We start from the raw sequence: 27,998 nt of genomic DNA on the forward strand, positions 1-27,998 counted from the left end.
ACAGTTTTAATAATGGTTTTAATGTTCTTGTCTATTAATTCTGCCATGTGTTTTAATGTTCTTGTCTATTAATTCTGCCATGTGTATCATTTCTGGATTGTTTTCAAATTATTATTTTTTTTCTTTTCATTGTGGGTGGTGTTTTCATGCTTATTTGTATGCCTGGAAAATTACAGTTGGAGGCCAGTGTCATGTCACTTTGTATCAAACACAACACAAATGTTTTGTCTTCCAGTTCTGGAGTTCAGAAGTCCAAAAATGGGTTAGTAGAGTTGTGTTTCTTCTGGCAATTCCAGAGTACCTGTTTCTTTGCCTTTTCCAACTTCTAGAAGCTGCTTAAACTCTTACCTCTGCTTCTGTCATCATATCTTTTTCTGCTTCTTTTATTATGTTAGAGAAATAATACCTTCAATGTGCAATACAACAGCTGTCAACCTAGAAATCTGAACTACTGAAATAGTCTTTGAAGTAGTGGACAAAGTATCCATTTTCAAACAAAAATATTTACATGTTATCATAATCATTCTCTTAGTAGAGGAAATTCTAGAGAATGTAATCTGGACAGAATCAGATGATTCTAGATGTAAAGCCTGAGATACGAGAGGGAATGATTAGCCAAAATATGGGACACTTTGTTGGTAAATATAAACAAACTTTGACCTATATAGTATAACAGTTTAATATCTAGTAAGATTTAAGTGTTTAAAATGAAAAACACATTTTATACATGGAAACAATGTAAACATCAAGCAAAACTTGAAAACAATAGCAAAAAGCTTAGGATAAGGATGATTGGAAATTAAATATCCTAAGATCGTTCTTTGTTTGGGAAGGAGGTAAAAATATTGACTCATTTTAGATTTTTATGAGACTGATGAACTGCTAACTGTGTGAAGAGGACAGCTTTTATTTTAGATTTTTAACATGCCAAATATGCATGCTAAAATATTTAGGGTAACCTCAAAAAGAACAGAGTGTGTAACCTTCACAATTAGTACAGGGAGTAAGAAAAAGGTAGAAAAAACTAGCAGTCTTCTCCCCCATCCCCGAAAAAAAAAGATAAGAAAAAGGGGAAAAATAAGTTAAATATGGAAAATGAATAATAAGATATGAAAATAATTCTAGGGGCATCTGGGTGGCTCAGTTGGTTAAGTGTCTGACTCTTGATTTCCACTCAGATCATGATATCAGGGTTGTGGGATCGAGCCCCAAGTCAGGGTCTATGCCGAGTATGGCTAAATCATTACATTAAGAGTTGTTAAGCTGGATTAAAAATATATAGCTATATGTTATTTAAAAAGATATATCTAAAACATAATGACAGAGAGATAGAAAATAGTCCAAGAAAACTGATTCAGAATGTTAATGTCAGACAAAATAGACATTAAGGCGACAAACATTACTGGAGACATAGAGAGGTGTTACATAATGACAAATAGGGTCAGGTTATACAATAATTATAAACTTATATGTACCTAAAAAGTTAGCTTGGAGCATGTGGGTAGCTCAGTTGTTAAGTGTCTACCTTTGCCTCAGATCATGATCCCAGGGTCCTGGGTGAGCCCCGCACCACTGGGTTCTCCCCTCAGCAGTGAGTCTGCTTCTCCTTTTCCCTCTGTGATCTCTCTTGCTTTTGCTCTCAAATAAATAAGTAAAATCTTAAAAAAAAAAAGTTATCTTTAATATATATATAAAACAAATAGAACTACAAGGAGATATAGACTAATCTGTTGTTATGTTAGGAAGTTTCACCACTCAGTAATTGATAGATGAAATAGACAATATCAGCAAGGATATAGAAAATTTGAACAATTTTAATTAACAAGCTTGAGCTAATGAAATATGTAAAATATTTCACATAAAAATTGGAGCATGTCCTTGTTTTCATGCACACATAGAAAATTTATAAAAATTGATCATGTGTTAAGCCATCAAGCTAACAACCTTGTTATCTTACAGGCCATATTCTCTGGCATGATGCATGTGATCATAAATCAATAGCAAAAAGATAACTAGAAAAGTCCCTTATGTTTTGAAGTATATTTTAAAATATCCAAACAATTCATGGTCAAAGATGTCATAATGAGAATTACTTAGAGCTGGATGACAACAAAAATGCTACCTGTCAAAACTTTTGGGGCCCATAAACACTAGAAATTAAAAAAAAAAAAAGAACACCAACAGCTACCCACAATGTTTTCATTAGTAACAGGGACATGCATATTAAATTCACAATAATTTAGCATTTCATAATGACCATGTTGGCAAATTTAAAAATTCACAATGCCAAGTGTTGGTAAGGTTGTTTTGTAACCACTTTGGAAAACTGGCTTTCCTTGGTTGAATTGAATATATGCATTTCCTGCAACTCAGTTTTCCACTACTAGATATGCTATTTGTGTGCACCAGAAGCCAGAACAAAAATGTTCAAGGAAGGGTGCCCGGTTGGCTCAGTTGGTTAAGCAACTGCCTTAGGCTCAGGTCATGATTTTGGAGTCCCGGGATCGAGTCCTGCATTGGGCTTCCAGCTCCATGGGGAGTCTGCTTCTCCCTCTGATGCTCTTCTCCTCTCATGCTCTCTCTCAAATAAATAAATAAAATCTTAAAAAAAACCGCTCATAGTAGTATTATTGATATAAACACCAGTAAAAAATATAATAACCAGAATTCAAATGGGTAAATAAATTATGGTATATCCATACAGGGTATGACATATTAGGTATAGTTATCAAATTATAATATTGAACAGAAGAATAGTTACAGAAGCATATAGAACAGTGTAATTACACTTACTTAAGACTTTAATATAGATAAAACTGAATGATGCATTGTTTAGATATGTATAGATACATAGGTACTGGAAGTATACAAAAAAAATTAAGAGACTAATTAACAAAAATCAGGATAATGATTAGTTATGGAAAATGAGGAACTGTTGGTTAGGGTAGGGCTTCTAAAGTACTTGATAATATTTCATTTCTTAAGTCTGATTGTTGTGTATGAGCATAATTGTCTAATAGTCTTTGTGTAATTTTATTTTGCAATTTAAAAAAAATAAAAATATTCTTAACTTCATTAATAATAAAATAAAGGCAAATTAAAACTATATTGAGTAAAAAGCAGATACAGAATAGGGGAAAATATTTGCAAATTATATATCTAATAAATATTTAATACTCAGAGTATATAAATAATTCAGCAACTCAACAAGACAGACATCCCAATTAAAAAATGAACAAAGGGGGGCTCCTGCGTGGCTCAGTGGGTTAAGCTGCTGCCTTCTGCTCAGGTCATGGTCTCATGGTCCTGGGATCGAGTCCCACATAGGACTCTGCTTAGCAGGGAGCCTGCTTTTCTCTCTGCCTCTCCCTGCCACTCTGCCTGCTTGTGCACTCTCTCTCTCTGACAAATAAATAAATAAAAACTAAAAAAAAAAAAAAAAGAACAAAGGACTTCAGTAAACATTTTCTCCACAGAAGATATACAAATAGCCTACAGGCACATGAAAAGTTGTTCAACAGCTACATTCAGTAAAGAAATCACATCAGAACCACAATGAGATACCACTTCATACCCAGTAGGATGGGATTAACCCTCCAAACCTTAAAGACCAAAAAATAACAAGTGTTGGCAAAGATGTAAAGAAATAGGAACTCTTCAACAAAGCCAGTGGGAATGTAGAGTGGTGCAGTTGCTGTGGAAAACAGGTTGGCATATCCTCAGAAAAAATTAACATAGATTTCCGCTTGTAGGTATATATCCAAGAGAAATGAAAACCTAAATCCATGTGGAAATTCGGTATAACTGTTAGTAGCAGCATTTTTGCCAAAAGGTGGAAATAACCCAGATGTCCATCAATACATGGATGGATAAGCAAATTAAAAATTTTTTCCATATGAACATATAATAAGATATTATTCAGGTATGAAAAAGAACAAACCACTGACACAGGCTATCACGTGGATGAAACTTGAAAGCATTTATGCTCAGTGAAAGAAGCCAGACACAGAAAGTTACATAGTCACATGATTCCTTTATATGATATATCCGGCATAAGTAAATTTGTAGAGACAGATGGCAGATTAGTGGTTACCAGGGGATGGGGGAGAAGGGGGAAATGGGGAGCAATTACATAGTGGGATCAGGGTGCATTTCTGAAGTGATAAAAGTTTTGATCCCAGAGAGAGGTGGTAGTTGCTCATCATTGTGAATACATGAAATGCCATTGAATTGTATGTACCTTTGGAGCAACTAATTGTGTGTTATGTGAATTTTACCTTAATTAAAAAACTATATTGAGATCCAATTTTGGTCTATCATATTGGTGAGGATAAACTTAAGTTTGATTAAATGCCGAGTTGTTGAGACAGAGGAAGCAGGTACTGCTGTCATCCATTGTGGGGGGAATGTAAATCTCTGTGGAGGGCAATATAGCAGCATTTGTCAAAACTGTAAGTGTCTACACTTTCGATTCAGCAATTCCTTTCTGGCCTGTGTCCTACAGATATATACCTTTTACAATGACATTTTTCAAGGTGATTTATGTAGCAGGCTAATAAATTATGGACTAGTTATATTGCCATATTAAAGAATGAAGAGGTTCTTTATGTACTTTTATTAGAATATCTCTAAGTTAAATTAAGTTGGAAAAGCAGAATGCAGAGTATGCCTGGTATGATCCTATTTGTTTAAAAAAGGTAGAAGCCTGTTTTTGTTTCTGTATGCATAAAGTGTCTCACTTTGAAGAATACAGAGGAGACTCATAGCATTGGTTGCAAGTAGATGGAATTTGAATGCCTAGGAGATAGTGGAAAGAAGGTGATTTTTCACGGACTCATAAATATGAATATATATATTCTATAAGTTAAAATTAAATTAAAAATTTAATTTAAAAATTAAAAAGGCACAGTAAACAACCAGCCCTTTAATACTGATCCAAAACCTTAGCTGTGAGGTCTTGCTCTTTACTGATTCCTTCCTTCCTTCCTTCATTCATTCATTCATTGTTACATATGATTGGGTTTTCTATGTTATTAAACTGTATTAACATTGAACTATTAATAACTGGTCCAGTTATTAATGCTAGTGATGTTTTAATTAACAATATAGTTTTACAGGGTTGTTTTCAAACAGTCCAGTGGATTTGTCAAATCCATTTAGCTAGATGAATGGGAAATTTATGCATTACTTCATACTTTTTGTTTCCTCCTAATCCTTTGTGTTATCCAATTATTAAATTTCACTTAACACAATGCTTTGGCTTATTAGTTCCAGATATTAAATCCAAAACTGTTGTCAATGACTTCTGTTCTTTGTGTAGTGCTTTTTACTGGCAATGTGTATAGGGTGAGGAAGAAGAAAACAAAGGAGTTGCAAAGATGTATAGCAACCTAAAGTGAAAGGTCTAAAACATTTTGTCATCATTTTTTGTTGCCAAGATACAATAAAGAACAAGGACTTAGTGCAGTGAATGAGGTAAATGAATGAATGAATGGATGAATGGATGTGTAGCCCTTAATCGTAGAATTTAAGAGCTAAAAAGTCCAATTGTAAATTGGTCTTGGCTGTTTTCCATGTTGAAAAAAAGTGACGGTGTCCATTTACATTCTTTGCATTTGTTTGTCCTATTCTTCTGCTTGGTTCTGTCAGTGAGTTAACTCCATGTCCCTCCCCACAGGGTTGAGAATGCTTGCACCAAGCTCGTGCAGGCAGCCCAGATGCTTCAGTCGGATCCTTATTCTGTGCCCGCTCGAGATTATCTCATCGATGGGTCAAGGGGCATCCTCTCTGGCACATCAGACCTGCTTCTCACCTTCGATGAGGCTGAGGTAGGCAATCTGAGGCCCATGCAGACCTTTTCCAGACAGAAGTCTTATTAAAGATAGTCTTAAAGGTAATAATGGAGGATTGGTCATGGTTTAGGATGTGAAAATGTTGAATAGGTGCCCAGCTGAATTAGCATGTTTTCCACTTATTGTTCATTCACTCGACTAAAAACTGAAATATATTTTCAGGTTCGTAAAATTATTAGAGTTTGCAAAGGAATTTTGGAATATCTTACAGTGGCAGAGGTGGTGGAAACCATGGAAGATTTGGTCACCTACACAAAGAATCTTGGACCAGGTCAGTCATGTCCAGTTTTTATAATACAGTTTTTTATGGCTGGTCCATGTCTGATTGAGGTGAAAGGAGGACTCCCCCCTGCTTTTTGCAGAAGATAAGTAATGATGCGTGGGGCTTTGATGTATCCCTGGTCTGTTGGAGCCGACACTGTGTTTCTACTGAGGAGGTATCATTGTCTCTGAAAGCTGAATCTGCTGTCTACAAATCCTGGCCCTGCCTAATGAATTAAACTAGACACTGCAAATGTTGCTGGAGAATGTAGGAAATACTTTTCTATTACTGTAATGCATAAGGCCACCCTGAATTCTGACCTCTCCATTCCACATTATACAGCATTCCTTCACTGTCTGCCAGCTGGCCTGTAGCTCTTAATGACCTCTTAGCTCATTAATTAGCCCGCCTACTATTATGGATTCATGCCCTAGCCTGGGGCTGCATAATAGAATGAGACCTAGAAGGGGAGAAGAATTGCTGTGGCTAAATCTCATTTTGAAATGATTGTTTAGTCACCTGAGGATCAGGATTGAATGCTCAAAATACATGAACAGATACCAGCTTTTTCTGTGAGAGCCACGTACCGTGACCTGGAGGGTTCTCAAAGTATGACTGAGACCAACCACGAGACACATCATATGTTTAACTTATCAGTATTAAAGATCACATACCACCTCATAAAAGTCTTTTGTCTTAGGTAAAATAGTTCTTTTTTTTTTTTTTTTAAAGATTTTTATTTATTTATTTGTCAGAGAGAGAGAGAGAACAAGAGCGAGCACAGGCAGACAGAGTGGCAGGCAGAGGCAGAGGGAGAAGCAGGCTCCCTGCAGAGCAAGGAGCCCGATGTGGGACTCGATCCCAGGCCGCTGGGATCATGACCTGAGCTGAAGGCAGCTGCTTAACCAACTGAGCCACCTAGGCGTCCTGGTAAAATAGTTCTTAACAGTATTTTCCTGAGGTTCTGATATAGTCATTCTTTAAACTTAAGGCTTTTAAGAATTTCTCTGAGCCATCCTTGAAGATCAGCAGGAAGTGCCTTTAGAGCAGTGTTCCTTACACTTTCCCATAGCATTGGGAAAAGAAGTTTATTTCTTCAAATCAAATCTTATGCAGAATCCCAACATATAAAAGACAAAAATGGAAGTACTCTGGATGGAGCAGGGACAACCCCTCCATGTCTACCAACCTTTGGTACCCCCTTGATGATCTGTGAAACTACTTAAGAAATCCTATGAGCAGTTTGAAAACCAAAGCTTTAGACAGTCACATAGCACCTTTGAATAATAACCAAAGTAAACAAAAAGGACGAGCAGTCTGATTCCAGAACACCCAGCTGCTTTGGATTGCTGTCCTAACTATATTCATTTTTAAAATATTTTTGTTTGTTTCTAATTATAAAAATAGTGCATGCTTATTTTGGACCAATTGCAAAGAACAGAAAAATATAAAGATGAAAACAAAACACATTATTTTAATTCTTAAGATTTTTATTCAGCCCCTGGCTTCTCAGTACTAGGCTTGCGTGAGATTCTCAAGTAGGCACAATGGCCAGATAAGTGACACGCACCTCGTATGCGTGGTAACCAGGAAAAATATTTCTATTTCTTTTTTACAAATATATACTTACGTTTTTGTATTTGTGAATGTATTTTTGTCAAACGTGTGAAAATGATGTCATTTTTAGGATTTACATTTCATAAATTACCTTTAATTGAAAGGAATGGAGTTGCATTATGTTAGACCTGTCTGGAACATTTATGTCATGAATGCTACAGTTCAGTGGTAGTTATCTGGGCAATCAGTTTGGGTTTTCATAGTCATTCAATAACGGATTTAGGCTCCGAACACCAGAGTCTGGGACATTTCACCATTCACCCTGCACAATTTATTCCTTGTGCCTCAGGAATGACAAAGATGGCCAAGATGATTGATGAGAGGCAGCAGGAACTGACTCACCAGGAGCACCGAGTGATGTTGGTGAACTCCATGAACACTGTGAAAGAGTTGCTGCCAGTTCTCATTTCAGGTATTTTCTGCCTATACATGATCTTACAGAAAAAAAAAAAAAAAAGTCAATGTATTCTAAACTCTGACGTTAATTTTCTTTTACTGCTTAGTCGCATGTCCTTCAGGCTGGGTAAAAATGAGGCCTGATAGATTGGGTGTTACCTGATGACTGCAGCTGATTGATTGCAGTATTTGTCTCCTGAAATGCTCTCCTGCTCCTGTTCTCTGTTTGAAGCTGCCTTTCTTGTTGCCTCGTTCTGTTCTGAATTTCTAGTAGGCCCCTTTGCTGGGAGGCGGAATATCTAGAAACTTTAGTCTTGGACATATGAAAAAATTTTTTAAAAGATTTTACTTATTTGTTTGATGGAGAGAACGTTAGCAGGGGGAGCGGGAGAGGGAGAAGCAGGCCCCTCACTGAGCAGGGAGCCCGATGTGGTGCTCGATCCCAGGATGCTGGGATCATGACCCAAGCCGAAGGCAGACGCTCAATCGACTGAGCCACCCAGGCACCTCTTGGACATAGGAATTTTTACACTTTTACTTGTATTATGAAAAGAAATTAGGAGCTGAAATGGACATTATAGAGTACTGCAGGATAAAGAAGTGAACCCAAAGCCCTTTTCAGTGTTATGCTAACACTGTTTTTCCTAAAAGAAATTTAACTGTTCTTTATATTACAGGGCTGGTGGTCTGTACCACATGGAACCACTTCCCAATGGGTAGAACTTCATGGCTTCTCTCTCAGCTAGCAAAAGGAGCTGTACTCATTGGGTGGCTGGCTGGTCTGTACCAGACACCTCCTGGTTTACATAAGTTATCTTAATCAAGTTATGGGTTAATTAGTTTAACTACCAGAGGGCCACTCTATTTTCAGAATCTTATGAGACATGTCATTGCCACCCCCAGCTCCTGCCTTCCTGCTTTGGCGTTTCACAGAGTAGCTAGAAAAGGAGAGGTGAGGGTAAGAGCTCAGAAAGCTCTTATGTGAACTAGAAAACAAAAACAAATTTGTAAGTAGAGTCTTAAAATCTCCACAGGAAATGTGTTTTTGAGGACAGTTTTTCTGTGAGATAGAAAAGTTTTGGGAGTAAGATTTCTTTCTGATCTGGGTAACTCAATAAAGTGTTGATCAATCTTTGTTTTAACAATTTCAGTGATTTCTTGAGAAGATATTCTCTTTCTCCCATACTTCAAATTATTATTATTATTTTCTTCTTGATTCTTGGGGGTTAGAAATTTCCTGCTACATGTTGAGAGAAATTCTGGAAGAAAAACTTGACATGTTGGGATCTTCCATTAGGACTGGGTGCAGTGGGATACTTAAATTAGAGTTTTACTGACTATTTTCATCTTGTCCTGTTAGGTGTGTGCTAGATGGGGCCAGTGTCAGGGATGGAATGATAACTGATTTAGAAAGATATTGGATATTTTGTGATTATAGGTCATCAGTATACGTGTGTTAGATTAGCTCCCTGGTCATGTTTTAGTGATGTCTTGTACCTTAAAGTTGCTGATATTAGAACTTTATTGGCACACTTGCGGTGTTTTTCTTTGTTTTGTTTTTAATATATTCTTTTTGGTTGTTGTTAAGATTTTATTTTTTTAGGTAATTTCTACATCCACTGTGGAGCTTGAACCTACAACCGCAAGGTCCAGAGTCACATGGTCTAGACTAAGCCAGTCCAGTATATTCTTTTTAAGATCTTAGAAACCCAGCACATGGACTTGAAGTATGGACCATCTTGTGTGAATGTTGCTCTACAGCAAGATTAAATTCCCAGCTTTGTTTCTGATCATTTGTTTATTTTTTACAGCCATGAAGATTTTTGTAACAACTAAAAATTCAAAAAACCAAGGAATAGAAGAAGCTTTGAAAAATCGCAATTTTACTGTAGAGAAGATGAGTGCTGAAATTAATGAAATCATTCGTGTCTTACAACTCACTTCTTGGGATGAAGATGCCTGGGCCAGCAAGGTAATTGCTCCTGGAGGAAAAATAAGCAAACTCCCCAATTCTCCTCTCACCCTTTATCTTATAATTGCGGGTAGCATAAGACCTCTCAGATATGATGAAATAATTTCCACTTCACTTTTCATGGGTTTCATGGGTTACTTGCTGCTTTTGCAAACTCCCTTTGCCCTAAGCTAGAACAAAGAATAGGTATGTGGGGTTGAAGGTTGAGATGTGTAGCTTTTTCTTCCAGCTGGACACTCATTGGGCTGGTGGAGGAATTTTTGTATGGTGGATATTCCCCTGGGTGGGAACCCTGCCTTTTTATGTGGGTGGTTGTTGCTAGGTGACTAAGTAAGATACAGAATATGACTGTGAATTTTATGGAAACTTCTCCTTAGCTAATCTTTGACCTAAGAAATCTACAGGGGAAGCTCTTGGCATTTCTAGTTGTGTGCTTTGGTCATCCCATTTTCCTTAAGGAAAGCTTAGTTAAAATTTAGTTTTCACATTCGTCAGTGAGTTTGAGGGGTCCCCTCACCCTTTATTTTGAATTTCCTCCTGGCCTCCAAAAAAGTTGGTGGATTCCTGCTAGATCTAGCCTCACAGCAGTGGTCTTGTGCGGCTGCTGTTCTGGTCTACTTCTCCCTGTCTAGTGACTGGGAGAACAGAGGCACTTGGGTTTACACTTACCTTGTAGGCCCAGGATATGAGCAGTGGGGGAAACACACTGTCTCCAGGATCCAGCTTCCCCACGTGTGACCCAAATGGGCCCCCCAGCAGGCTGGTAGCAAAGAGAGGATTTGTCGTATGACTTCCATTAGGTACCCAGTAGGGTTGTGTTTGTTCTCCAGGACACCAGTAAGGTAAGATCAGAGCCAGGGTCTGAAAATTACATTGCCCAGAAAGTGAATCTAAATATGCAGAAGAAAATTAGCTTCTCTTACCTCTGGATTTGTTCACAGAGGCACAAAGTTCTTGAATGAGTTTTCAGATCGTGTTTTAAATCTAGATGGTGAAATCGTTTTAAGTCTTTGGTATTTTACTTAATTTTGCTTTTGCATATTTGACAACTTTCATTTCCCTGTTATGACTTCTTTATGCATCTTTTTTTGTTCTCTTGTTTGTTTTATTCTTTTTCTCACATTTAGAAGGTAAGCTTTTTCTTGCCCTCTAGTCTCTTTTACGCTTCAAAAGAGAAAAAAGCATGTCTGTGAGGTTTTCTTGTGCTGTGTGCTGTGCCTTTTTCCGTGTGCCGGTGTGTAACACTGTGCTCGAACATTCGTCCAAGTGTCATTTCATCTGGGACTCAGGGCTGTGCCGGGTGGAGTGACTCTGGCTCACACTGAGCGTTTCTTTGGGGAAAACAGAAGAAAAGACATGACGATGGGATATCAGGCTTTCTATATTTGGTGGGTGCTTTCATCTTTTTGAACAGGCTCCTAAGAACCATTTTGGCCAGGTCATTCCCACTGACTTCATTTGAGGGGCAAGTTTCTCTCAGTAAGCTGGGTGACCTCCAGGTGGCCTGTGTGGACCCTGCTCTTGGGAAATGAAACTTCCTGCCGATGTCATCTCTCTATTTGCATTTCCTCCCAGTCTCCTTTGCAGGCTCTGGAATTTTGCTTTTGGAGATGTGTCATTGAGGTTTTCAACCTATTGTGAAAGTGAATAGGCTCAGGAGTTTAGATGGGGCACCTGTCCTTCACAGTGATCCTAGTCTGCAAAAATCAAAAGGGGACAAGTTAAGTGTATCTAAATAAAGTTTCTCCTAACTTCAGTCTGTGGTTCACTGCATGTTCTGCTAAGCTGTGAATCAGCCATGGTTCTCTATGACCTCACCTTCCCCTAACCTAATCTCTTTCCTTATTCTCTCTCCTTTGCTTCTAGCAGATGAGAAATAGCAAAAAAGAAAAAAAAAAAAAAAGAAATAGCAAAAAAGAGGAGCAGGCCTTACACTCTCAATGTTTATCTGTGTTTGGAGGGGGAAAGTTAACCATCATCTAGTAAATAGGGGCTGCTGAGCTTTATTTAGTGCCAGTGCCATTGAGAGATGCTTCCTTTTTACAAAAAATGTGGTCAGTTGAGTTTTTCAGGACAAGGATGAGGCACCTGGGGAGATACACAAGGGAAACGGACCTGGTCCCTGCTGTGGACATTCTTGTAGCTGTCTCAGTTTTATGCTGATCTGGAAGGAATCAGACAGTTGACAGGTTCTGCAACCCTTAACTGTCAGAATGAAAGAAAGAAAATAAAATTAGTTTGGCCCAAAGCAGCTCAAGTACATAATAACATCAGAATGAACAAGAAATGTTTATTTTTAAATCTCAATTTGTTTTTGTTATACATTTACCTGGTTCAAAAATCAAAATGCTATAAAAAGATACACATGACAAATCTTACTTCCCACCCCATCCCCATCCACTCTACTTCCGCCTACCCTTTAAGTGTGATTGTTTTTATTAGTTGTAAGAGTAAGTCGAAAGAAATTTTTACCTTGAAAATGGAAACTGGTAACTAGAATTTTGGTTATTTTTCAGTTTAATAACATTATGCATCTTTCACTGCTTGACTGTAAGCAGTAAATTAATCAGACCTTGTGTCTGTCTGTGGCCACTGGGTCCCTTTTCTATTTAACACATGCTATCTTTTACCTCCTCTCGACCCTACCAATTAAGAATTAACTTTGTCTTACCATACTTGTTTCATGCTTCCCCATTGGTGCAGTTTTCTCCTGGAAAGTGATGGTTCCTCTAGAAAAGTGGGGGAAGAAAGTAAGTGGAAAAATTTTTGGTAAAAGCGCGTCTTGCCGAATAAGTTAAGTTTTTAAAGAGGCAATGCAGTGGGTGATTATTTTACTTTTCATACCTACATTCAAATGACAGAGTTACACATTTAAAAGTGTACTTTGAGTTTAAACAGCTCATTTCGTTTTGGAAATAACAATTTTCGAAAAAAAAAAAAGAAAGAAAAGAAAATAACAATTTTCCTTTCCTGAAATAACAGTCATCGTATAGTGATCATTAAAAATTAATTTAGGGTACATTATGAAACAAACTAATTTGTGGATTACACACAATTCTAATTCTGCCCTTTGTAAACTTAGCAATCTATACTTAATCCCTCTTGTTTTTGTATTTATATTAGTTGTTTCTTGATGCATGCTGAGAATTAAGAGGAAGTGAGAAAATTTTTAAGCTAAGAATTTTTTGAACCCTATGTAGGCGCTTCTACAAACTGCACCTTGAGTCAGTACTTGCTGTTTTTTGGAATTAGTTCTTGTGGTGAATTCCTGGCACTGAGGGCCTAGGCTGGTGGTGGGCTAAATGTAGTGACTGATTCAGATGTCTTGCACAGAAGACTTCTGTAACCTACCAAAGAAGGAAATATTGGTTAGAACATGTGAGCCTCTAATACTCTTTCTTAACTACAGACAGCTGAGGTTTCAAGGTTGATTTTTATTTCATTTTTGAAAAAATAAGTATGTGAGGTTTTTTTCTTTATTATTAGAATGTCTACTCTGAAAATAAAACATGATTTAAGATTGAATCAGTTAATTAAAATGATTCTACTTTAGGTGTTTTATTTTTATTACCGAAATATAGTTGACATACAATGTTTTATTAGTTTCAGGCATACACATAGTGATTTGACAATACGTAAGCTTGTTAATGAGTCTAGGAGTGTTTTATTTTAGCAGCTAATATAGTAAAGGACTTAGCTCTTGAAGTTAAATTCAGGCATTTATAATATTTTAGCTCCTCCCCTCAAATTGGAGAAAAGCCCAAAATGTTAGAACAATTGACATTTCCCTCCTGATCCAAGTGATCTTTCAGTTGGTACATCTGATTGTTCACATACAGTTGGCATTGAATTTTAGAGCTGGGAAGGTATTCTTAAAGAGGAGGAACTAAAGCCTGGGAAGGTAACTTACCAGAAGTCTCAGGGGTAGAGAACTTTCTCTCGTCACTTCATTGTAATTTGTAAGATCTTGTTCTACTCCCCTGTTTATTCTTTCCAGAAACATCTTTGTTTACAACACTGATTAAGGGGTGGAAATGCCATCAGAGTGGGAAGGGTAGGGAGGGAAAGTATCAGTGGGAAAAGGGAGAGTAGGTTGGGCAGCAAACAAGAGGGAGTCCTTGGTCCCATATTGAGATTTTTCTAGAGCCTGGCATTGTACGACCTCACTTTTTCTACCAAAGTTCCATTTGATTATCTCTAGGAGGAAATCTGTGGTTCTCTGTACTATTCTGTGTTCTTTAGATTGAACTCTATATTACATTTTAGGAGTGTTTCAATTCCTGGGAGAGCATATAAAAAGGAGTTCTTTTAAGGTTGTCCTTCCACCTTTTGGTGTATGTGGGACAGAGCCAAGCCAGTGTGGTTTTTCATTTAAAGCCTGACCTCCTAAGAGCTTTACTGTAAAGGGGACCTTGGAGGAGGTGACCAGATCCCTGCCAGCTGTCCCCAAAGCTGCATGCCTAAATCTGGTCTTTTTAACACTCACTCTTTAAAGGGGGGCGGAGAACAACAGAAACCCAGATAAGAGATTGGTGGAGACTCTTTCTTTCCCAAATTTGAGATTTTACAGAGAAAATACTCAAATGAAGATGTGTTTTTCTCTCCTATTTTGTACCCACATTGTACTCTGGGTACTTAGGCATGACATAGTTTAACTGAAAGCTTTGTGGTACATAGTATGGTTGACCACAAGGTTATGATTATTTCACTCTTTATAAATATATCTCAAAATTGACTTCTAGGGGTGCCTGGGTGGCTTAGTGGGTTGGGCCTCTGCCTTTAGCTCGGGTCATGGTCTCGGGGTCCTGGGATCGAGTCCCACGTTGGGCTCTCTGCTTGGCGGGGGACCTGCTTCCTCCTCTCTCTCTCTCTGCCTGCCTCTGATTTCTCTCTGTCAAATAAATAAATAAAATCTTAAAAAAAAAAATTGACTTCTAGTCCTGGTTGTTCAGTGAATTGGTTTATAGCATATCTAGGATTCTTATGCTGCTGATGACAGTTCTGTCAATTCCATAATAAATATTACCCTTCAAAAGAAGTGTATATGAGATTCTTATAAGACCAAAATATTTGTTCCCACAGACATTTTTTACTTTAATAGATATGACATTAAAGTGTAATATGTTTAAGATTTTATTTATTTGACAGACAGAGATCACAAATAGGCAGAGAGGCAGGCAGAAAGAGAGAGAGGGAAGCAGGCTCCCTGCTGACTAGGGAGCCTGATGCGGGGCTCCAACCCAGGACCCTGGGATCATGACCTGAGCCGAAGGCAGAGGCTTTAACACACTGAGCCACCCAGGTGCCCCTAAAGTGTAATATGTTTAAATGATTACTCAAAACTTGCTCTGTAACAAAAGAGTCTAAGGTGGTCCTTTCAGTTAGTGTTTTAGGTCATCAGAATTGTTTAAAATTGAGGCTATAAAGAATTGGTAACTAACTGAAATTCCCAATTTAAAAAATGCAACTTCATTTCAACTTTGCCATGGGTCATTTTTAGGGAAAAATGAGCACCTCTTAATTTTAACTTACTGATGTCACATCATCTCCCACTCAGAAGTAAATTATTCACTTCCTGAGAATTAGATTTTTTCCTTGAAGTGTGGTGGCCAGTCATGCTTTAGTAGGGAGAAAAAAATACAGTGATTTTTGAGACACCGAATAGAGCAAAGCTAATTTTTCCATTATGTTCCAAATCGATTTTGGGCAATGAAGAATAAAATAAGTCATTTTGGGTAGTGAGGTTTAAGAATTTGATTTCTAGATCTTATTTTCTGGGCAGTATTAACCAAATCCAAAATCAACAAGACAAAGCCTTGCTGACTATTACAGAAGGTTAGAAGAATCTTCAGCCACTCTTTCCGGTAAAAGAAAAAATTCATGAGTTTTATTTAATCTAAAATAGATAGGTTTGATGCCAGCAAACCTGAGATTAGTTGAGTTTGTAGGACTGAGCCCTTGTTTCTTAATTTGTAAAATAAAATTATATTTAAATTTGAGGTTCAATGAAGTAACGAGGGGATAACAATATCTAAAACAGAACCTAATATGTAAGAAATCCTCAATTAAAGTTAGTTTCCAAACTATTAGCCTTATTTCTTTTTGATTTTTTTTTTTTTTTAAGTAGGCTCCACATCCAGCATGATGCTCGAACTCATGACCCCGTGATCAAGAGTTGCGTTCTGTACTGACTGAGCCAGCCAGGTGCTCCCAAATAATAGCCTTTAATGCTAGAGTAGACACAAAATATTTACTCTTTGTTCCCCTTGAATTTAGACTTTTGAAATGAAATCAATCTCATTTTTTTTCACTCTAAAAAATAATAATGTGCTAGAGAAATGGTTAACAGATTTTAAATCCTTTTTGCATGGATATAAGTTCTCTTTAGAGTGTGCACATACCTCCCTCGTAAGAGCTGTGAATTTTTTTCTTACTGTACCTAGACAAAGTCCTGTAATTTGTATTAGACCCTAAAGGCTGTCTAATTCTCTGAGGTTGGGAGTTCCCTGAGTCTCTCTTTAAACAGGTATTGATTTGGGTCTTGCTAATCTGGAATCAGGCCAAAGCTGACTTTTAAAGGCAGGGTTTCCTGTGCAGATTAACGTAGGACAAGATGAAGGAGGGAAATAATTGAGCCATTTGAGAATGAAAGCTCTTAAAAAATGCCATTTGTCTACTTGCACTAATTACAAATGGATTTCAAAATAGATACTCAATCCCTTCTTTTGAGAGATAACCTCCATAATTCCATATAACTTGATAATAAAACATAATTTTATTTACTTTTTTTTCAGTAATTTAATTCATTTCTGTTAAGTTGCCGAGACTGAGAATTTGCTGTTTAGAAGCCTTTGATAGCCGAGGTTAAAACAGGAGAACGATCTGTTTCTGTTCAGATTGGAAGGGAGGAAATCCTAAAGCTGAGAGTCCTTAAAATTGAATAGGTCCGTTGGAAAAGTTGTGGTCAGGCTACTGACCTTAAATTAAGCCTCTGAGCGCTATCCTCAGCTTATTTTGTCCTAGTGCTGGGTCTTGTTTGGATCAGAAGTGGGGATGCTCCTCGTGCCCCCATGTGGAAGAGTAGTGGTACCACACCTTTAAGAACCCCAGTTTTGCAGGACCAGAAAGTGAAAAAAAAGTTAGGGATTCAGGGCATTGCCTAGAATTCAGAGGTTAACTCTGTTCTTCTGTGCATAGAACTCTGTAAAAGTCAGTTCCCTAGAGCAGAAGGGAGGTCAATTGTCTTTTTGTTTTGTTTTATTTTATTCTGTTTTATATTTTAGAGAGAGATAGAGAGTGCGGGCAGGTAGGGGGCCGAGTGAGAGGGGAGAGAGAATCCCACCCAAGCAGACTGGGTGCAGAGCATGAAGCTCGACTTGGGGCTTGACCCCAGGACCCTGAGATCATGACCTGAGCTGAAATCAAGAGTTAACACTTAACTGACTGAGCCACCCACTCACTTTTCTTTTAAAGTGTTAAATTGAGACTTAAGAGATAGCCAGCCTGTCACTTGTGCGAGTGAACACATGAGTATTTATTATATTGTTCTCTACATTCTTCTGTATTTTAAAAACTTCAGCAAACAATTGGCGTATTTTTAAGTCTGCTTCAGCTTTTCATGCTTATGTCCTGGGTTTAATGCTAACCATTTTGAATCCTGATTGTAAACAATCACCTGAGACCCACTTATTTTATCCTGCCTCTTCTTCTGAGTTAGGATGGTGAAGGGAACCAAGAATGAGGAGGATGAGGAGGGCAGGGAAGGGCAGAATAACACTTTCTCTTTCTTGCATTACATGGAGTGGTTTATTTGTGGAATTAAAACTAAATTGCTAGGGCGCCTGGGTGGCTCAGTGGGTTAAGCTGCTGCCTTCGGCTCAGGTCATGATCTCAGGGTCCTGGGATCAAGTCCCGCATCGGGCTCTCTGCTCAGCAGGGAGCCTGCTTCGCCCTCTCTCTCTCTCTCTGCCTGCCTCTCCATCTACTTGTGATTTCTCTCTGTCAAACAAATAAATAAATAAAATCTTTAAAAAAAAAAAAACAAAAACAAAAACAAAACTAAATTGCTAGATTAAATTTTTCAAATTTTTTGCCAGCTAGTGATGCCAAGTGTAGCGAAGTATCACCTAGAGTTTGTGTATTTCAGAGCAAGACGTAAAAGTACTGTGATTTGTGGTGCCATGTGCTAATGAGGCTTCCCGGATGCAGGGAGGGCTGCGGGGGAGGGGGGCTGTGGTAGATGAATGTGGAATGGAAGGCTGATAACGAGGCATGTGACCACAGGGCTTTTTCCTGCTGCAGACATGAAGCATCTCTTGGCTTGAGTGATTTTTACCAGTTTTCACAGTTTAGCAGTAGAGAGACCAGAAAACAAAATAGAATTAACTGAAGATTTGCATGCACCATGCTGCATTTTGACAGAAATAAGCATTCTGGTGTGATGAAAGTATTTTTAAGGCTGTCGTAGGACTCCCTTAGCTATTGTATGTTAAGTGCTGTAACGTTTCCTCTGTCTTACTTTGTATGATGGTATCTCCGTTTTTTGCAAAGAATGTAATTGTATTTCTTTTCAAAAGGACACTGAAGCCATGAAGAGAGCACTGGCCTCCATAGACTCCAAACTGAACCAGGCCAAAGGTTGGCTCCGTGACCCCAGTGCCTCTCCAGGTAATCCTCTGATTCTGCTTTTCTGATGGATACAATAAAAAGCTAAAAATCAAGGAAAGAAAGAAAAAAAAAGAAAGAAAGAAAGAAAGAAAGAAAGAAGTGAATCTTCCCGTAATCTCATAATTCTGAGATAACTACTGCAACTTTTAGGAGCATGCTGCATGTTCTGGTAGTTTTGACTCATTGAAGCATTACTGGTCCTTAGAAGGATAAAGGACAATGACTAGTCACCCCTCACCATGGAGGAATTAGCCAAGCTGAACTGGGCATTCTTTGCCAGATTCTTGGTTCACTTCTTCTCTGAATTGGAAAGGTAATTATTTTGAATAAAAACTCTTTTAGTCCCCATTGGGCAGATTTCCATTTATGTCAACAAAGTACTTAATTAAGCAGATTAAATGGTGATGCCAATAAGAATTAGAAAGCAAAGTTGACTTATATAAGGACCCAAATGGATTATTGAGCTAGGTTTTATGGATTTTCTAATCTAATATTCAGTTTTAGATTAATATTTGAATGAATACAAAAAGCTTAATGGACGTTAGAGGTGCTAAATAGTATTAAGTGAGTAGAGCCTATTTTTGTCGTCCATATTCTTACCACAAGCTGCTTATCATCCTCAGATGGATATGATTCCAAATGTCTTTTTTAGAAGTATCTGTGGTTGAAACCTCACCCTCTGGTTTAAGGGCACTGCTTGGCTGTTAGCGATCGTATGTATCGTCTTCTATTCACTTGTCTTGTCGTTTAAAATCATCCATTCCTTCATGAATGAGATGACTTGTAAAGCATCCTTCCTAAATAATTAATGCATCAACAGTGTAGATATTGAATATCTCTTTATTTTAGGGGATGCCGGTGAGCAGGCCATCAGACAGATCTTAGATGAAGCTGGAAAAGTCGGTGAACTCTGTGCAGGCAAAGAACGCAGGGAGATCCTGGGAACCTGTAAAATGCTGGGGCAGATGACTGATCAAGTGGCTGACCTCCGAGCCAGGTAAATTTGCTCTGCTCTTACCCTAGTTAGGTGATGGATAAGGTGGAACTCTCGATAGAGTGTTTAGAGAGCAGGTCTCTGCTAATTTTACTATGTTCTTTTGGACTAATGGATAACACAGATTATTATATTCTGTTCATTTGAGATCGAAGTGAACTTTTCCTCTGATAAACTTTTAAAATAGGCAGATGCCTTGTATAGTTGAAATTGGAATAGAAATCTAGTATCGTAGTTTCTAGCTATAGACTTATGATGAATAAGTGGTGAAGTCTGGCATGGGTAGGCGTATGTTTTATGAAGGATGGGTAAAAAGAAACAAAGAGTGAAAACATTGGAATTATTTCACATTATTTAAAAAAAACAGCTAAGTGGGTTATCGTGTAAGTTGGTTATTTCTAGGCTGTTTTGAGTTTCTATTTCATCATTATTCATTTGGTTTCATAATTCTTTTACCTACTTCATGACTTGACTTTTAGAACTTTCCTGCTATAAACTAAATATATATAGTAAGCTATTAAGAAAACTCAGAATAATATAGGCTTTTTGGGAACTCATCCACAGCGTCAATGAAGTGTCTGAAAGATCCTCATTTTTATGGAATTTTGTAATATGAGTTTAGGGAAAAACTGAAATGTTGCTGAGATACTAGTATAGATGAAGTTTAATTTGGCTTCAAGAATGTCATGAAACATTTTTGGATAATTAGAAGGTATAGGATCTCCACAGAGACAGGCCTCAGAAACGCCCCTTGACATGTTACTAATGTGCACTGTTATTAGACCTGGTTTCAAATGTATTAGCAGAATAGACTTAAGAAGCACCTGGTTGGCTCAGTCGTTGGAGTGTGAGACTCTTGATCTTTTTGTGAGTTTGAGCTTTGTGTTGGATAAAGAGATTACTTTTAAAAAAATCTATATCTCTCTATATATGTAGTTCTTTTTTTTCAGTTTATTTATTTTTGAGTAATCTCTACACCCAACGTGGGGCTTAAACCGGCAACCCCAAAACGAAGGGTTGCACACTCTACTGATTGAGCCAGCCAGGTTCCCCAAGAATACAAGTTCTTTTTTTTTTTTTTTAAGATTTTATTTATTTATTTGAGAGAGAGACAGTGAAAGAGAGCATGAGAGGGGAGAAAGTCAGAGGGAGAAGCAGACTCTCCAAGGAGCAGGGAGCCTGATGTGGGACTCGATCCCAGGATTCTGGGATCATGACCCGAGCTGAAGGCAGTCGCTTAACCAACTGAGCCACCCAGGCGCCCAAGAATACAAGTTCTTAAAGGAGTGGTTCTTTAACCTTCTCTGGGTCAAAGTAATTTTTATAATCTGATGAAAGCCATTAACCTGTACCTAAAAAGAAGCCCATAAATGTGCCATATAATATTACATAGAATTTCCAGAGGTACGTGGATTCACGGTAGGGCTGGAAGCTCCAGGGGTTTCAGGTCAAGAGTCTCTACCTTGTAGGGAGAAGGAACTACATAAATAAATGTGATCTCATTGAGCTCAATGGGCCTTTTTCTCCTGCTGGGAAGCAGTCTCCCCTGTCATGAGCATGACAAGAACTTTACAGAGAGGACAAAAAGGAGTTCTGTTCCTGTTCGGAGAAATGCCAATGCAGCTTGACAAGATTCTTGGCTCTTCTGATTTCTCACTGCTGGCTCTTTTGTCTGCAGCCTTTTCACAGTGTGGTAGACAGTTCTCACTTGGAATTCTCAAATACACAGTTGTATGTGTTTAGAGAAAGATGAATTTGAGCAAGAGAACAAGGTGGTTGCTGTATGGGACTGACCGTAAGTCTGTAAAGAGAAAAGACTCACACAGTGATGAGGAGTTACGGGCCTCCTTCACACTGGAGCCTGCAGTGTACTTTCCTGATGAAAGATTAGCGAGCTATCTCCCTGTTAGCCCTTCTTAAATATGCCTCCATGTTTAACATTTTCGTGGCTGAGGCTCAGCAACAATTTCCTCGTTGATAAAGCTTCTTTTCAGTCACCTGGGGTTTCTAGGTTGTAAGGATCTATTTTTCCTGCCACGGGACTCATAAACTTTTATTTTGAATGAAAAATTATATAGCCCAGAAATATTTTTATATTTTCACAGCCGGACTTTTATACCAAAAAGGTTTCTCCAGCATGAATTACTAGAGTTGAAGGAAAAAAGCAAATTAAATTGTAAAAGGTCCCAAAAGTCTTCCATTCCTCTGCACATAAAAGGGAAGCCTCAAGTATAAGTACCTGGCAATTAATATGACTGAGTTCATTATTTCAGATACTGGTGTAGATGAAAAATAAAGATGAATTTTAAGAGGACAAGTAAATGAATGACTGGTCCGTGCTTCATTTAAGAGAAGCAGCGATGTTGTGGAGTTCATCCTACAGTCAGAAGGTCAGGTTAGGAATATAAGCTTTGCCATTCTACCGGCTGATCAAGTTGTCACCCTGTCATGGAGAGTTTCCTAGGCCGAGTGGATTAAAACACCTGAGCTTATGAAAAGGTAGCAAATCTTACTTCATTTTAACTTGAACATTCTCTCACAAAGAGAAAACAAGTGTCTAATAATGCACATCACTTTTAGTAGCCTACCACTTCTGAAAGAGGAAAATAGTAAAATTAGTTCTTCAGGAATTTGATGAGGGGGGGGCAGGAAACCAGTTTCTTGTCAACAGTGCTTTTCGCCCGCCTCTGTACCAACTGTTTTGATATTTATAGATTGCATAGGAACAGAAGGTAGACATTTAAGATTCTTATTAGGTTTATTATAATAATAATGAGACTTCAGTAACAGTAGTAGTCATATATTTGTATTGCTTTATTGCCGTAGTGTTTCCAGGTTAATTCTTTTGCTTAAAGCCACTCTGTTCGGTAAGCAGGGCGAGAACTGTTACCTCCCCACCCATCATTTTATAAGTTAGAAAGCTGAAGCCCATCGTAAACAAGGTTCATGGCTCCCAAGAGTAAGGATTTGAACACAGATCTGTTTGGTCCCAGTGTGGTGTGCTTTCAGTAACACTGTGTATACTACCTCCTGAAACATTTTCAGTGTATACTTGCCCATAAATAAGACAGTCTAATGGAATTTTTTTTTCCCCAAAAGCACACATTACTATGGTAACAAACCCTCCATAGCAAGAAGATCACAAGCACATTTTCCCCCTGAAGTTCAGACTTGATTATGTAATCACCATCAAGAGGAGAATCATTATTACCAAAATTTGCAGGCTGGTCTTTAAAGTGGTACTGCCGTTCCAGAAAGCTAATGCATATTTTTAAAAGCGAAAGGAGAAAGTAGAGGGTTTTGGTGTTCTGCTTTATTTCTGCATTTTCTTGTGCTATCCCAGATGTACTGGAGGAAAGGAGAAAGACAAGCAGGTTAACAAAAATGGCATATTTGTGCATCTCATGATATCTTGCCAGTAAGTATTTGAGAGAGTACAGTGACAGCATCTGTTTTGAGCAGAGGACAAGGGGCCTCACCCGTGGCCATGCAGAAAGCCCAGCAGGTGTCGCAGGGTCTGGATGTGCTCACAGCAAAAGTGGAAAATGCAGCTCGCAAGCTGGAAGCTATGACCAACTCCAAGCAGAGCATTGCCAAGAAGATTGATGCTGCTCAGGTAGTAACGATTTTCAGGAGAGGTGGGCAATAAATGAAAAATGTTCCGTAACTATCCTACATCTCTGTCTGTCTGTCTGTCTCATTTACTGTGGGTGATTGACGGGTGTTTCTAAGGGATGACCGATTCCCTGCAATTACCAATGTTAACCCTTCTGCTCCCACCACAAGTTTAGACTCCTGTTTATCTATACTTTGAAATAGAGATCTTAGTTTTGAACACTTTGCTTAGTTAAAAGGAAGTACTCTGAATACCGAGAGAATACTACTAGCTCCTGGTATAGATCACAGTGTACAAAAACTGGTCTTCATCTTAAAATTCCCAGCTATGTTTGGTCATAGCAATGCTAAAGGGTTAAAATTTTCTGCTGCTGCTCTCCTATAAAACAATTTTCAGGCATTTTACAGAGAAACACAAATGTTTGGGAAGTTCAATTAATATATAAGTCAAAGATAAGATGAAGCTTGTGAAAGTGTTTATTCTTATGGGGATGAAAATCACTTATAAGAAGATGAAGGATCAATCTGATTTTACCTGAGCTAAGAACCTGGGTAAAAAAGTTAGAATCAGCATTATAAAATGGTCACTGGTGTGCCTTGTGATTACTTTTGAAATCTTTCTGATGCCTTGGTTTATGAGGAGGTCTCAATGTGCTTCTTTTCTGTTTCTGTGTATGTAGAATTGGCTTGCAGATCCAAATGGAGGGCCAGAAGGAGAAGAACAGATTCGAGGGGCTTTGACTGAGGCTCGGAAGATAGCAGAATTATGTGATGATCCTAAAGAGAGAGATGACATTCTACGTTCTCTTGGGGAAATATCCGCTCTGACTTCGAAATTAGCAGATCTACGGAGACAGTACGTATTTGATTTCTCTCTTTTCTTCCCCAGGCACATAATTAGTTGAATGCTGTAGGTTAAGCGCATGTCTGATGTTATTCCGCTATATTCTCATTGATTCTGTGTGACATGGCTAGGTCAAATATTACTTCTATTTTATTATTGACATAACTGAGGTTAAATGATTTCTTGCTGGTTACATGGTTTTAAAAGAATAAATTTCAGAAGAATTCCTTTTTTGAGATCTACTTTTTAATTTTTTTTTTTTTTTAAAGACTTTATTTGAGAGAGCGAGAATGAGAGAGAGAGAGCTTGGGAGGGAGAGGGTCAAGGGGAGAAGCAGACTCCCTGCTGAGCAGGGAGCCAGATGTGGGACTCGACCCAGGGACTCCAAGATCATGACCTGAGCCGCAGGTAGTTGCTTAACCAACTGAGCCACCCAGGCGCCCTTACTTTTTAATTTCTAAGCTAGGACTTTCCCTGCTATATCATGTTTGTGGCATAACCATTTCCCAGGCATGAGGGAAATACTTTCTGTGGCTATCTAAGAAAAGATTCTGTGGAGGAGGGCGGGGCACAAGAAGATGCTTTCTTCTTTCCCCAGCAGTGTTATTTCTTATGCAAACATTATAAAAGATTCTTAAATACAATGTCCTCACCACAGCTGCTGCTTTTTAAAGACGTTCATGGCATCTACTTTGATTATATAGAAAAGAAGTGTTGCTTTTGTTCTTTTGACCAATATTTTTCTCTCTTAAACAAACTGCAGCATGTGCTAAAAGAACATTAAAAAAAAATACAACGTCAGAAGTAAAAGTTGCTTCTTCCCCACCTCGGTCCTCCAGCCTCAGCCCTTCTCCAGGGGTAACCATAGTCAAGTATTTTGTGAGATTTGGCTTTTCATGTAACTTGCATATTTCATTCCCTTTTCTTCCATGGGACAGTACTCTTTCTTCAGTGACTGGTACCTTGAAGTTCTTTCAAGTCTTATACTGACCAAGGGGACAATGTTGGTTAAGAAGGCACATTCCTGCGTAGCTAGAACTGTGAAATAGGAGATGGGTGGGAGCAGAGTAGATACACTTTAGGCAGGAGGTTATGATGGAGACCAACTTAAATAACAGCTCGAGTTTTTTTTTTTTTTTTTTTAAAGATTTTATTTATTTATTTGACAGACAGAGATCACAAGTAGGCAGAGAGGCAGGCAGAGAGAGAGAGAGAGAAAGAGGGAAGCAGGCTTCCTGTGGAGCAGAGAGCCCGATGCGGGGCTCGATCCCAGGACCCTGAGATCATGACCTGAGCCGAAGGCAGCAGCCCAAACCACTGAGCCACCCAGGCGCCCCAGCTCAAGTTTGATTGTATACCGAGCTCGATCATTTGAGGATCACTGTTTTATACCTCAAATCTTGAATTGTTTAGGTGGAGAAAATAAATAATTTGACAATTGTAAAATATAATGTCTATAGAGTTAGATAGATCTATTTCTGTTTCTTACTATTAATCCATTTATATAATCTGTTTGCATTCTTATTTAAAAATACTCAAAGGTGGGGCGCTTGGGTGGCTCAGTGGGTTAAAGCCTCTGCCTTCAGCTCAGGTCATGGTCCCAGGGTCCTGGATTGAGCTCCGCATTGGGCTCTCTACTCAGCAGGAGCCTGCTTCCCTTCCTCTCTCTCTGCCTGCCTCTCTGCCTTCTTGTGATCTCTCTCTCTCTGTCAAATTTAAACAACAACAACAACAAAAACAACTCAAAGGAGGGGTTCCTGTGTGGCTCAGTGGGTTAGAGTCTCTGTCTTCAGCTCAGGTCATGATCCCAGGGTTCTGGGAGCAAGCCCTGCATCAGGCTTTCTGCTCAGCAGGGAGCCTGCTTCCCCCCACACCCTCGCCGGCCCCTCTGCCTGCCTCCCTGCCTACTTGTGGTTTCTGTCTGTCAAATAAATAAATAAATAAATAAATAAAAGCTTAAAAAATAAAAAACTCAAGGAGAATATTTGTTTTAAAGATCCTCCACAATTTCATATACATACCAGATACTCATTAATGTTTCTTAATGATGAAGAAAGAATTAATGGTAAGAGTGTTAAGGGCAAACCTCCCTGTGTGGTATATGCCATCATTACTTTTTTTTTTTTTAAGATTTTATTTATTTGACAGAGAGAGACACAGCAAGAGAGGGAACCCAGGCAGGGAGAGTGGGAGAGGGAGAAGCAGGCTCCCTGCTGAGCAGGGAGCCCCATGCAGGGCTTGTTCCCAGGACCCTGAGATCATGACCCGAGCTGAAGACAGATGCTTAATCACTGAGCCACCCAGGCGCACGCCATCATTACTTATTACTATAATGTATGCATGTACATAGCTTCCTGTACATGATCAGAGCCATGATAAACACCTTCTTTGTCCAGCTTTATAATGGAGAAGATATAGAAATTTAAAGTCACAAAGGAGTTCTTTTCTTTTTTTAAAGATTTTTATTAAAGATTTTTATTTATTTATTTGACAGACAGAGATCACAAGTAGGTAGAGAGAGAGGAGGAAACAGGCTCCCCCCTGTGGGGCTCGATCCCAGGACCCTGAGATCATGACCTGAGCCAAAGGCAGAGGCTTTAGCCCACTGAATCACCCAGCTGCCCCTCACAAAGGAGTTCTTAAGAGAGTCTCTAAATTAGTCATTTTGGCAGGCAGACTAATATGTTTATGTTTATTGGTGAGACAGATAAGATTAGCCTGAAATTCTCTCGAAGTGGACTTGAGATACAGAATGCATCAGACTCTCTGTATGTTCATAATGGTTAGAATCTGCAGTCTTTGCAGTGGGATTTTGGGGGCAGTAATCTCTCTTTGTGATATATATTGTGGTTTTTCTTTTTATTTCTATGTTGATGCTATTGTTGAAGTTCTTTGCTTGCAAGGAACTAACTCAAGTAAGAAGTGGAAGTTTTTTAGAAATATGTAGAGGCATCTAATGGAACTTAATTGTTTGAAGTATGGCCAAGTCTGGGGGCAGCCCTAAGTTCCTTCCTCCATCTCCTAGTAGCTGTATGGTATGCTGTCTCCTTCACTCTGTGTGCTGAATTTGTTTGGGTTCTTCATCTAGCTTTGACCTACCATGTCCCAGGCTTAGTATGACTTTCTATTTCCAGATCTACCACTAGTTGACTATGCAGTGTTTTTGAAGTTTTGAAATATGGACAGCCTACCCTAGAATCAACCGGAAAAGGTTGTAAAAAATGTATACCCTGGGCCCTACACCAACATACTTGATCAGAATTTCTTGATGGTGGGTTTAACAATCTGCCTTTAAAACTAAGATTCCAGGTAACTCTTATGCACACCGGAAGTAGGTGACTTGCTTGACTATGGCCGTGTTGTCTTTGAGTTAGATAACCAGTTCAATCAGTTATGGTGAAGACGAGAGAATTGCTTGATAGCAGTGTAAGTATCTAAGAGGGAGGACTCGGGAGGTCAGATGGAGTGCCTGGGTTTGAATTCTGAGTCCACCGAAGGAAGTGATAGGACCTTGGGTGAGTTGTCCAACCTTTTAGCACCTCAGTTTTGCTTTTTGAATAATGGGATAATACTGGTATCTACCTCAAAGGGTCGTTGTGAGGATTAAATAATATAAGAGTCTTTGCAATAGTACCTGTCAGAGTTGGGACTCCAGAGACTGTACTTCCAGGCGACTGGGTGGTTCAGTGGATTAAGTGTCTGCCTTTGGCACAGGTCATGATCTCAGGATCCTGGGATCAAGCCCTGTGCCAGTTTCCCTGCTTAGCGGGGTGTCTGCG

At 38.7% G+C, this 27,998-nt stretch overlaps 1 protein-coding gene across 2 annotated transcripts in view; it reads left to right on the forward strand.

Annotated features, from left to right (window-relative positions):
* The window catches only part of VCL (vinculin), a 121,837-nt gene that overhangs the window by 61,504 nt on the left and 32,335 nt on the right, over positions 1 to 27,998 (forward strand). For both annotated transcript variants that reach the window (XM_004769370.3, XM_004769372.3), the window contains exons 3-10: positions 5,678 to 5,828; positions 6,015 to 6,123; positions 8,021 to 8,143; positions 9,939 to 10,099; positions 18,676 to 18,766; positions 19,616 to 19,763; positions 23,223 to 23,376; positions 24,056 to 24,231. In XM_004769370.3, coding sequence (XP_004769427.1) covers positions 5,678 to 5,828; positions 6,015 to 6,123; positions 8,021 to 8,143; positions 9,939 to 10,099; positions 18,676 to 18,766; positions 19,616 to 19,763; positions 23,223 to 23,376; positions 24,056 to 24,231 — 1,113 coding nt within the window. The remainder of the gene's footprint in view (positions 1 to 5,677; positions 5,829 to 6,014; positions 6,124 to 8,020; positions 8,144 to 9,938; positions 10,100 to 18,675; positions 18,767 to 19,615; positions 19,764 to 23,222; positions 23,377 to 24,055; positions 24,232 to 27,998) is intronic.

This window comes from Mustela putorius, unplaced genomic scaffold, assembly GCF_011764305.1.
Source record: "Mustela putorius furo isolate JIRA1106 unplaced genomic scaffold, ASM1176430v1.1 tig00000698_pilon_pilon_pilon, whole genome shotgun sequence".
Classification (NCBI taxonomy): Eukaryota; Metazoa; Chordata; class Mammalia; order Carnivora; family Mustelidae; genus Mustela; species Mustela putorius.